Raw genomic sequence first — 12,114 nt, 5'->3', positions numbered from 1 at the left:
GGGGGGGAGTACTCTCCCCGCGGAGTTTGAAAGTAACCTGAAGAATGCAATGGGGGTGCTTTCCAACTAAACGTTCAGAAGTCCTCAAACTTGAAAATTTTAAGAACTTGGAGGTATTAATTCCCAGAGTTCTCCAGCCAGCATAGCTGGAATTGAGGTCCACAAATAATTTAGATTATTATTAGAGTTGGAAGGGACCCTGTAGGTCATCTAGTCCAAGCCCCAAGCCCCCCTATACCATTTCGGACAAATGGCAGTCCAGTCTACCTTTGAAAGTCTCAAATATTGGGGCGTTCACAACCTCCACTGTCAGGCCGTTCCACTGGTTGATCGTTCTCATTGTCAGAAAGTTCCTCTTTATTTCCAGGTTGAATCTCTCCTTGGTCAGCTTCCATCCGTTGTTCCTCGTCTGGCCTTCTGGTGCCTTGGAAAAACAGCCTGACCCCCTCCTCTGTGTGGCAGCCCCTAAAGTTTTGGAAGACTGTTACCATGTCTCCCCTGGTCCAGACTGGCTAAGCTCAGTTCCTGCAACCGCTCTTCGTATTTTATAATCTCCAGTTCCCTAATCATCCTGATTGCTTTCTTCTGCACGTTCTTAAAAGTCTTAAAAGTTGCCAAGTTTGAGGACCCCTGAGCGAGATGGTATAAACCCAGAATGTCTATTGCGACCTGGATTATAAAGGGCGATTTCCTCACCACCACCACCCGCCCTCTTCACCGCAATTAACTTTCTCAAAGTTGTAAGATCAAGTTTTCAGGACCCACGATACTCACTCCTGCCGTTTGGGGGGCGCCGACTTCAGCTGGCTAAGTCCTTCCTCCGCCGCCCCACCACCAAATACCCGTTTAAAATGAGGAGTGTTTGTGGCGCCCGAAGGCATAATTAGATCTCAGATCTAAGCTCATTCGGATGCCTCGGATCCGGTTAGTTCAGGCAATTGAGGCTTTTTTCTTCTTGGTTCGGCTTGCAAAAAGAAAGAAAGAGAGGGAGAGATTTCCATCCCTGATTTAGACTTCGGGATGGAGAAGAGTTGCCCTTTCTGAGATGTTTTCCTTGGAAGTCACTTCTTAACCTGGAAGAGGGATTTTTCTTCTCCCCCAGGAAAACTTTAGGGGGTTCAAAATATACTACTGAAAAGAAAATAAAGGGAACATTCAAATAACACATCCTAGATCTGAATAAATGAAATATTCTCATTGAATACTTTGTTCTGTACAAAGTTGAATGTGCACAGCAGCATGTGAAATTGTCAACCAGTGTTGCTTCCTAAGTGGACAGTTTGATTTCACAGAAGTTTGATTTACTTGCAGTTATATTGTGTTGTTTAAGTGTTCCCTTTATTTATTTTGTTGAGCAGTGTATAATGGCAGGCATGGCTCTAAATTTTCTTTCCTAGCATTCTATTTTTTTAAAAAAAAGTTAATAACATTTTTTTTAAAATAAAATATTTACCATTATTTTATAACAGAACACTACATGGGTTACACCACCATAAAAGTCGTCTTAATCTTAATCGAGGAATTTGCTAGTTATGTCTCCTAGTGATTTCAACTCTGTGATCAATTATCTGGAAATAAGATACCAGCAGGACTTATGTCTAGACCCATTGCCCTGCAAGAGGCTGAGGCTGGAGCCATAGGTGGGGATTTTCAATTGGGGTGGGTTTTGGGTTTTTTTGACAGATGGTTATTTCCTAGGATTGCCTTCATATAATTTCTGTATTTCAAAAACATTTTCTTTGCCTTCCTTCCCCCCTTTTATTATTATTATTATTATTATTATTATTATTATTATTATTATTATTATTATTATTATTTTATTATTTATTGGATTTGTATGCCGCCCCTCTCCGCAGACTCGGGGCGGCTAACAACAGCAGTAAAACAGTACAACAAAATCCAATACTAAAAAAAAAAACAGTTAAAAACCCATTATATAAAAACCAATCATACATACAAACATACCATACATACAATTGTGAAGGCCTGGGGGAAAGTGTCTCTTAGTTCCCCCATGCCTGGCGGCAGAGATGGGTTTTAAGCAGCTTACGAAAGGCAAGGAGGGTGGGGGCAATTCTAATCTCTGGGGGGAGTTGGTTCCAGAGGGTCGGGGCAGCCACAGAGAAGGCTCTTCCTCTGGGTCCCGCCAAGCGACATTGTTTGGTCCTAACTGGGACCTAACTGGTCGCTGGGATTCGTGCAGCAGAAGGCAGTCCCTTTCGCTTCCCTTACCCTGTTTTTAATTCAACTGCAAATAGTTTTAAAGCCATTCCTGTTCCTTCAGTAGGGTTTCCTTCCCAAAACAGCTGCTTTTAGAATCTCAGAGAAAGTGACTCAAGGCTTTAGCAAGTTTTGCTTGGTGTTCAAGACAACTTTCATGTTTTCTTCTCATAGACTGGAGCCACTTCCTCTTCCCATCCCCAAGATAATGAAATAATCGGTGTCATCATACTAATTAAACTCTAATTAGTGCTAATAGCAATATGGCAATTAGATTAATTAAACGATAAATTCTATCATTAAAATTCTCCAATTTCAGGAACATTCATTTCCCAATAGAAGAGTTTATTTATTACATTTGTATGCCACCCATTCCCAAGGGACTCAATTAAAGAGAAACCTGGGATTTTAGGGACATTTTCAAAAGGTATACCCTTGGCTCATATTACTTTTCTAAACACGTTCCTTCAGTGTTTTTGTATGACAGCAAGTCCCAATGAACGCAAAATAACTTTATTTGGTGTGAATCACAGAAGGAAATGGCTCAATTCCTTACCTAAGGTTAGAACAATTAAGGAATGGAACAACTTGTCCCCAACAGTTTTGGGTGCTCCAACACTGGAGGTTTTTAAGAAGACATGGGACAACCATTTCTCTGAGGGGTTTCCTGCTTGGGCAGGGAGTTAGACTAGAAGACCTCCAAGGTCCCTTCCAACTCTATTATTCTATTTATATGTACTGCAAGAATTCTATGTATGTTTCTTTGCAAGTAAGGAGGGTGGGGACGAGTGGGGAGAGAAGTGTCTTGGAGGAAATAAAAATGTATTGTGGTGTCTAAAGTTATCCTATCTAAAGTTGTTGGGGGTTTCTATGCATAAAATATATTTTTAAGGAAAGAGACTTTTTACAAGTATAGCAGGAAAATTCCATCCAAAGGGTTTATATTGCCTAGGGCTGAAATTTCGCAGGGATCTCAGCATTACATTCACGGGACATTGGTGGATTTTTATTCCCCTTGTTCTATGGAGAAGGTGCCAATATGCATTCAGACCAGTCTTCCCGAATCTGTGACCCTTCAGATGTGTTGGCATCTTACCAGGAATTCTGGGACGTGTAGCACCCAACTATCTAAATCAAGAGTGCCCAAACTTGGCAACTTTAAGACTTGTGAACTTCAACTCCCAGAATTCTCTAGCCAGCATAGCTCTGAAATATGATATAAACCAGTGGTTCCAAATGTGGGACCCATGCCCCACAGGGAGGCAATTTGTTTTTTAATGGGGGCAACTGGAGCCTTGTTTAAACCAAGTTAGTGGCCTTTTAGGCTTCCTCTGCATGTCTACAGTTCACTTTTTGAATAGTAAACATTATACGTCATGGGGGGGGCATCAGGATTTTAGAGATACTTGGGTGGGGCGTAGCCTAAAAAAGGTTGGGAACCACTGGTATAAACCCAGAATGTCTATTGCAATCTGGATTATAAAAGGGCGATTATAAAGTTCACAACGCTTAAAATTATCAAGTTTGAGGACCCCTAGAGAGTTCGTGGTTGGGAAAGGCTTTTCTGGGATAACTCTTCCTCCTCCCCACTCCATGTGGTAACCAGTTTGGAGTTGTGACTAATTTCTCCTTTCTCCCCCTCCCTTCCCAGAGAAAACACTGAAAACAACAATGCATCTACCAACAAACAGAACCAGCTGTCTCCGCTGGATGGGGCCAAGCCACTCATCTCCAGTTCCGAAGAGGAGTTTTCGCCTCCCCAAAGTCCAGATCAGAACTCCATTCTCCTGCTCCAGGGCAACCTGAGCCATGCCAGGAACTCCAGCTATTCCTTGACGGGCTTAACGGCCTCCCAGTCAGCCCACAGCCTCCAGCCTCACCAACATCAGCTGCAAGAATCCCTCCTAGGCCCACTCACTTCCAGCTTGGTGGACCTGGGCTCATGAGTTTGCCCCCCCACGGAAGGTGGGGCTTGTAAATAAGGAAACTGTGTCATACGTTTTTTTCCTCCCCTCTCCCCACAACCCTCCGGTTCCCCCCCCCAAATGCCTTTTAAAAATCCGCTTTTAAAAATCCTCCCGGTTTCCATTTCTCTTTATGCAACACCTCTCTTGCGAAACCATCGTATTGGGTAGCCAAACAAAGAGAGGACATCCAGCCTTCAATGCAATGGATGTCGTCCCTCCATTGCATCCTTTTCCATTTACTTCATCTGTCCTGAGTTGGAATGACCGGTTGTTGCATTTTATTTAAAAGGAACGGAGAGCATCACCAAGACCCGTTTAAGCACTTAGATCCCATCCCTTTCAAAGAGAGGTTTAAGCACTGTGGATTTTAACTTGGACCGCCGTCCTGTCTTTTCTTTTGTTTCCATAGAGGAAAAGAAGGCAAATATTTTATAGCAGAAGCCTAAGCATCCTTTTTTCAAAAAATAAGGCCCATTAAAGTAAGTGAAACTGAGAAAGCAAAATCCAGGCATGCTTACTCAGAGGTTTTACACTAAATGGGGCTTGTAAGGCAGCTCATAGAGGAAGGGGCCCTTATTTTCCATTAAGGACTTAGTGATATATTTTAATAGGTGGTGGTGGGTAGTTACCTTGGCTTGAATTTGGGGGTGAATAAAGAGAGGGTATAAAGTACCAAAAATTAATTCTAAAAGAGAGATTTGGAGAGGGCAAATTAAGTTTACATTTTCTCCCCTTTTTTGGATCCCTTTTAGATTTCTGAAAATATTTTGAAGTAGCTTAAAAGAAAACAGGAGAAATGATGCAGTATTAGCTGAAGAATGTTAAGTGCCTATGTCTTAATGCAGAGGTGTGAGCCCTTTGTTAGATTAAAATTTTATGAGAGTAATTTCATGTCAGTGATTTTTCTGTTTACAGTGAATTTTTGAAATGAATCTGTGTGATTTTTTTTTATAATAGCAACAACAACAAAAGTTGTTCCACTTACCTGGACATCTTTCATAATCCAGACTCTTTTTCTAGGTTTTATTTCTGTCTGTCTCTCTTCGTCCTTTTCCCATATAGTTTGGCTTGGGGGAAAAAATCAACTGGCAATTTGATTACCGCTAGTAGCATGTGCTTTCATTTCCAGATTTCTTGTACCCACGGAAATCTAAATTAAACTTGATAAGACTGATAAAGACTCTCAATGTTATTTATAGCTGGATAATAGTCGATGTGTATTCTCTGCTCTCCCCTGCCCCCTCCTGCTACTCTTTCTATGCCTAAAAGCCATTCAAGTTGGGGGCTAAATTTATTTACTCCAGAGGAATATCCCCATGTTTCAGTGGAGGCCTTGTACAGAAGTACTTGCAGATAAGACTTCCTAAGTCAGTGATGGGCAACCTTTTGAGCTTGGTGTGTCAAAATTCGCCAAAAAACTGAGCATAACTCGGGTGGTGTGTCACCTTGAGAACAAAACATAATTTTGTGATATTTATAGTTTAAATAACAAATATGCATAATTATTTAACTTACCTACTTAGTGACTTCTTTGTTAATCTGTCAGTTGGTTTCTTTTGTTGGTCTTGCTGTTATTTAACTTGTGTGGGGTGCCATGAACTAAGATAAGTGAGGGGGAGGGGGAATTCTTCCAGCGATGGCGAACCTGTGGCAGTCCAGCTGGACTGCCACAGGTTCGCCATCACTGATTTAGTGACTTTTTTGTTGCTGAATTTCATTGGCTAAATCTTCAATTGAAGGTTGGTATTTTGTAGATAGGTAGATAAACAAACAAATAAATAAATATAAATATAAATAAATAATAAATCCCTTCTTTTTTATTAAAAGAAATTAATAATAAAACAAAACCAAACTTTATTACTATTAAAACTAAAACAACTTCCCCCGACCGGACAGGCATGCTTGTGCTGCCAAAGGCAGCGTGTGGGTGAGCCTGCATTCTGCGCAGGTGCGCCCAGCTGGGAGGCGGTGTTCTTGCCCCTCCCAGCCATCGCAAATATCGGCCGGGCGAAAATCGCCCGGCCTCTTAATTAAGGGGAGAGGAAAAATAATAATAATAATAATTGCGGTTGCAATTGCACTCCCTAAAGCTCCCTGTTTCTCCGGCGGCCGCGTGTCACCTAAAATGGCTACGCGTGTCAGTGCTGACACGTGTGTCATAGGTTCGCCATCACTGTCCTAAGTCAAGGGTGTCAAACTCAATTTCATTGAGGGTCACATCAGTGTTGTGTTTGACCTTGGTGGGGAGGTAGGGTGTGTGTGGCCAGGGTGGACATGGCCACTGGCCAGCTAGATGTCACTCATATCAGGTGTGCCTGAATTGGGCGGAGTGCTCTGCTGGTGAAAATAAGCTCCCAAGCTCAGTTTTTGAATGCAACAGCCTCCTGCAATCCTCTGTCAGTGAAAACAAAACTCAGGAGCCCGTTTTTGCTGGCAGAAGCACTGCTGTCCAGTCCTTTGCTATTCCCAGGATGGTCTCAAGGGCCAGATCTAAGCACTTTGCTGGCCAGCTCCTGGGGCCTTGAGTTTGACACCCCTGTTTTAAGTAGTCAGTCTCTTCTCCAAGCAAAAGTGTCCAGGATTGTTTTGAGAACTTCTTTTTCTTCCACATTTAAGACAAATTAACTTTTATTCAGAGGGAATAAGCATACCCCTTTTTGGGGTGGGTGGACAAATAGAGCTTACAAAACATGCACGTTTTTGAATTCCCTGTTTATTAGACAGTATACTTTAAAGCAGTGTTTCCCAACCTTGGCAACTTGAAGATATCTGGACTTCAACTCCCAGAATTCCCCAGACAGCAAATGCTGGCTGGGGAATTCTGGGAGTTGAAGTCCAAATATCTTCAAGTTGCCAAGGTTGGGAAACACCGTTTTAAAAGGTGCAAGCAGAGAAAATGAGGTTGGTGTTTGGTCCATGTCTGTGGCAGGTTACCGTCTTAGCTGCACCTGGACTTCATGGTGATTTCTTCTGTTTGTTTATCCTGTTTGATGAAGACGGTCCTGAAATAGGAACACCATTTTGTAAACCTCCAGTTGACCTAATAATGGCACTGGCTTAATACGGAATTCATATTACATATAGTAACTGGAATATTATGTGCATTGCCATTTTTTGCTGCTCTTAATGGGGGGAGAATTAGAATATTTTATTTGGCCAAACAGAAGCTAAATGGCTAAATTGGCCATTTAGCAGAAGGGCAGTTCTGATACTGCATAACAAGCCCCCCATTATGGACATTTAAGTCGACAAACTAAGGCACTGAACTGACCTATCCACACACTATGTGTTTGTTTAGGATAATACTCTGTACTTGGAACTTAACTATAATTTGGTGTTGTGGGAATTCACTTAGTCCTGTTTTATTTTCCAAACCTTGGTTTAGCATGTTGATACATTCTTCCAGTGCATGATACCATGGTCTTTCGAGACTGAAGGATGGCAATGCAACATTCTTCCTAGTAAGCACCCACTCGAGCAGTGCTTCTCAATTAGTTTCTGTTGCGCCCCCCCAGGAAGAAGAAAATATTTTGCCCCCCCCACAACTCTCTGCTGGGATAATTGTTTGTAATATTTGGCACGTTTTTACTGAAAAAAACTCAAGCGACTTATTGGCATGATTGGAGTGTAATGTGTTTAAGTGACACCTTAATTTATTTGGCTTCATGTTGTCAGCTGCCAACATTCTTAGACACAGTAAACATACCGGTCTTTCCTCGTCTCCCACCGTAGTCACAGTGAAGCCAAGCGCTACATACGCTTCATCATATTTCCTCATCTTAGCTTTTGGGAGACTTACGTTTGTCTCATTATCTCCATCTCTCTCCTCCTTTCTTTTCATCCCTGCTAAATATTTATCCATGGTGTCCCTTAAGGGTTTGTTATCTGCACTTCATATCTCCTGCTCTGTGTTGTGTGCTATTGTTCGGTGCAAAAAACCCCTACTGCCTGCAGCAAAAAAAAACCACATTCCCCTGGGTCATGTGCCCCCACTGGCATTACTCCATACCCCTCCCCAGAGGGGCCACCCCACTGGTTGAGAAGCACTGCAGTAGAGGAACAATCGTTTTTTTTAAAAAAAATTCAATGGAAATAAAGGTCATAGGTTGTCTGTAGCCTTATAGTTTCCCTCTCCTGAGATTTCCTTGGCTTGCTAAGGTAAATTTCTTACTAAGATAAGATTCATGGATGCCAAGTGTATCGGTGGTTATTGAAACAGATGTCCAAGTGCTGCCTCTATGTTGGTTGAGGCAGGCAGGATTCCCTTGGGTACCACTTGTTGGGGGTCAAGGGAAAGGGAGGGTCTTGCCTTCTCTTTCTGCTCAAGATCCCCATGGACCGCTGTGGGCCACTGTGTGACACAGAATGCTGGACTCGATGGGCTTTGGCCTGATTCAGCATGGCTCTTCTGATGTTCTTAAGCCAAGCTCCTGGGTAGAACTCCTCACCTGGGTGGAGGGAGGATCCTCAGAAAGGCCTTGTTTCCTCTTCTCCACCACAACAGCCCTGCCAGGACTGCTTCCAACAGAGCAGGGAGGCTTCCTGGCTGGAACTCAGTGTCTTTAGTTTGGTTTTGGCTGCTTCATCAGTCCAACCCAGCCATTACAGTACCTGGAGCAGAGTGCGATGGCTTGAACAACCAACTGGTTTCAAAATGGTAGCTTAGCATCTTGCCTGGAACATATGGAGCATCTGTAGGGGAGACTTTGGCCCTTCACTTGGAGGCACATTTCTCATTTGAGCTCTTCTTTGAGCCAAGTTAGAGGAACTGAGACTCCAACAACGCCCTCTTCTCAAAGTTCAAGCTAACCTCTTCAGCCAGAGGAGGAGCTCCACATCTGATAGGCCAGTGATGGCGAACCTATTGCAGGGGTTCCACAGGTGACACGCGGAGCCATATCTGCTGGCATGCGAGCCGTTGCCCTAGCTCAGCTCCAACATGCATGTGTGTGCCAGGCAGCTGATTTTTGGCTTACAGGTAGCCTACGGGGAGATGGGGAAAGTCGTTTTTGCCCTCCCTTGGCTCCAGGGAAGCCTTTGGAGCAGAGGTCTTCAAACTTGGCAAGTTTAAGACTTGTGGACTTCAACTCCTAGAGTTCTCCAGCCAGCTATGCTGGCTGGAGAACTCTGGGAGTTGAAGTCCACAAGTCTTAAACTTGCCAAGTTTGAAGACCTCTGCTTTGGAGCCTGAGGAGGGTGAAACACGAGCCTACTGGGCCCACCAGAACTTGGGAAACAGGCTGTTTCTGGCCTCCAGAGGGCCTCCAGGAGGCAAGGGAAGCTGTTTTCACCCTCCCCAGGCATTGAATTATGGGTGTGGGCATCTCTTTCGGCATCTGAGGAAAAAAAGGTTCGCCATCACTGTGATAGGTTCTTCTTCCGAAATGGGTTGCTGAACAGCTTGTGACCTAAGGTAGCTCTGGGGCCAGTCCCAAGGGGCCATCTCTTGTGGCACAGCCCTCAACTGAACCATAGGCTCTTCAGTAGAGCCAGGTGCAAATTGTTGTTTGTGTGTGCATGTGGGAGGAGGGAGGGAAGGAGGGAGGGGATAATTTTGCAGCATAAACCAAGCCATGTTTTACTTCAGAATAAATGCTCTGAAATTGCTTGAACATCTAAGTTATTTTGAGAAGGTGCAGTGATGGAGTTTTATTCAGGGCCTGGAAAGCCCCAGGGGGAGAGATCCTTTGAATTGCCCCTCTTCCTTTCTCCTTTCCCTGCATTTCTTTCTTTCTTTCTCTCGCCTCTCTTTCTTGCTCTTTCTTTCCCTTTCCTCTCTCTTTCTTTCTCCTCCCTTTCTCTGTTTTTCCTCTGTCTTTCTCTCTCGATTCTTTCTTTTCTTTTTTCTTTCTCTTTCTCTCTTTCTTCCTCTCCTCTTTTTCTTTCTTTCTTTCTCTCTTTCTCTCTCTCACCTCTTTTTTTCTCTTTCTATCCCTCCCCTCTTTTTCTCTCTCTCTTCTTTTTCACTCTTTCTGTCTCCTTTCTCTCTTTCTCTCTGTTTTGTCTTTTCTTTTTCTTTCTTTCTCTCTCCTCTCCTTTCTTTCCTGCTTTCCTGCTTTCTCTCTCTTTCCTCTTTCTTTCTTTCTCTTCCTTCCTTCCCTCCCTCTTTTCTCTCTCTCTTTTCTCTTTCTCTCTCTCTCTCTCCTCTCTCCCGCCTTCAGGCCTTGGAGGAAAGGAATAGAAAGGCTTCCAAATTTCATGGCGTTATCTATTGGTCTTTTTTTCTGTAGGATTTTTTTGCGGGGGGGGGGGAGCTTCCCTGACTCTACATTTGGGATCCTGGATCTCCCACCCACCCACCCTTGCACACAGGACTCCAGCAACTGCCTTCCCGCAGGGCCTGAATCCCGTCCAAAGGCTGGACCTGGAGAATCCTAGCCAGAGGCTCTCTGGGGACGCCCGGCTCAGAAACGCATTCTCTTCCAGGTGTGGAGCTTCCTTTCTTCCCGGCGCCTTCCTAAAGAGGGTCGCCGCCTCGCCGCCCGCTTCCCCGGGTCCCACACTCCTCTGCCCCTCCCCGTCCTTCTCCTCCCCCGACTCAGGACGGCCCCCGTTCGGCATCCCTTCGGCCCAATCGCCCCTCCGGCCAACTTTCCCCTCCGGCCGGGGCCCGAAGCCCTCCCCGAGAGCCCCGATTCCCCAGCCAAGCTCGCCGTCGCAGCCCCGGCTGGAGCTCTGGTCCGCCTCCGCTTCTGCTCGGGGCTAATGATCCGCGTCTCCCCTGTTAGCGTTTTGCATCATTAAGCCCTTGTTTATCTAGTGGCTGCTCCGCTTTGCCCTCGCGGCTTCGGCTGCGGAAGGAAGAGCCGCTGCGGGGAAAGGAGATAGACTTTGGGGTTTCCTCGCTTGGAATAAGGATTGGGGGGCAATCATGGAGGCCCGCCGGAATGGAGCCTCCGAGAATCCAAGCGAAGCAGAAACAGGACAGAAGAAGAAGAGGAAGGGGAAGAAGAAGGGGAAGAAGAGGAAGAGGAGGAGGAGGAAGTAGGAGGAGAAAGAGAGGCAGAGCAGGAAGAGGAAGAGGAGGAGGAAGGTAAAGAAGAGGAAGGAGAAGGAGACGAAGAGGCGGAGGAGGAAGAGAAGGAGGAAGAGGAAGAAGAAGAAGAGGAGGAGGAGGGTGTACACTCAGCTGGGTTTTACTTCGAAGCAAGCAATAGAAATTAAAACCAACCCTAACCCTCCTTTAAAAAACATATGGAAAACTTGTCTTTGTCTTCCCTCATAGAGGAACCAGTTTTGGCTTCTTCCACCAACAATCCTTTTTCCCACCTTGACCCCCCATGCAAAGAGCTGGAGCAGAGGTCTTCAAACTTGGCAAACATCAAAACTTGTGGGCTTCCAGCTCCCAGAATTCTCCAGCCAGCATAGTGGCAAGCTGTTCCACTGGTTGGTCGCTCTGACCATCAGAAAGTTCCTCCTTATTTCCAGGTTGAATCTCTCCTTGGTCAGCTTCCATCCAGCTATTCCCCGTTTGGCTTCTAGTGCCTTGGAAAACAGCCTGACCTCCATAGTAGCCCCTCAAGTATTGGAAGACTGCTATCGTGTCTCCTTTGGTCCTTCCCTTTGCAAGACTGACCATGCCCAGTTCCTGCAGCTGCTCTTGTTAAATTCTCCAGTCCCCTGATCATCCTGGTTGCTCCCTTCTGCACTTTCTGAAAGTCTTAAAAGTTGCTAAGTTTGGGGACCCCTGACCTGGATGGACCCTTCCCAGGCAGCAGCACTTGGTTCTCCCCCAGGGAGGGGCCCGGAGGATTAAGTCGCCTTCGCTGAGAGTCGGAGTGAAGGTTTTTTTGTTTGGTGGGGGTGAGTGAGTGGGTAGGTGGGAGGAGGGGAGGGGAGTAATTACAGCCGTGTTGAATTTCTACCAAAGGCAGTTGGGCGAATATTGTCCCCTCTTGGGAGGCGGAAGAAATGGTGAGGAACAGAT

The 12,114-nt window shown here is 45.1% G+C and overlaps 1 protein-coding gene across 2 annotated transcripts in view; it reads left to right on the top strand.

The window, feature by feature from the left end:
* SIX1 (SIX homeobox 1) overlaps window positions 1-5,365 on the top strand; it is an 8,581-nt gene extending 3,216 nt beyond the window's left edge. For both annotated transcript variants that reach the window (XM_070733204.1, XM_070733213.1), the window contains exon 2: window positions 3,872-5,365. In XM_070733204.1, the coding sequence (XP_070589305.1) occupies window positions 3,872-4,166 (295 nt within the window). In that variant the 3' untranslated portion in view covers window positions 4,167-5,365. The remainder of the gene's footprint in view (window positions 1-3,871) is intronic.
* The last annotated feature ends 6,749 nt before the right edge of the window (window positions 5,366-12,114 follow it).

This window comes from Erythrolamprus reginae, chromosome 1 (assembly GCF_031021105.1).
Source record: "Erythrolamprus reginae isolate rEryReg1 chromosome 1, rEryReg1.hap1, whole genome shotgun sequence".
Classification (NCBI taxonomy): Eukaryota; Metazoa; Chordata; class Lepidosauria; order Squamata; family Dipsadidae; genus Erythrolamprus; species Erythrolamprus reginae.
The sequence above is the reverse complement of the archived record's forward strand: the minus strand, read 5'-3'. Positions and strand labels throughout refer to the sequence as shown.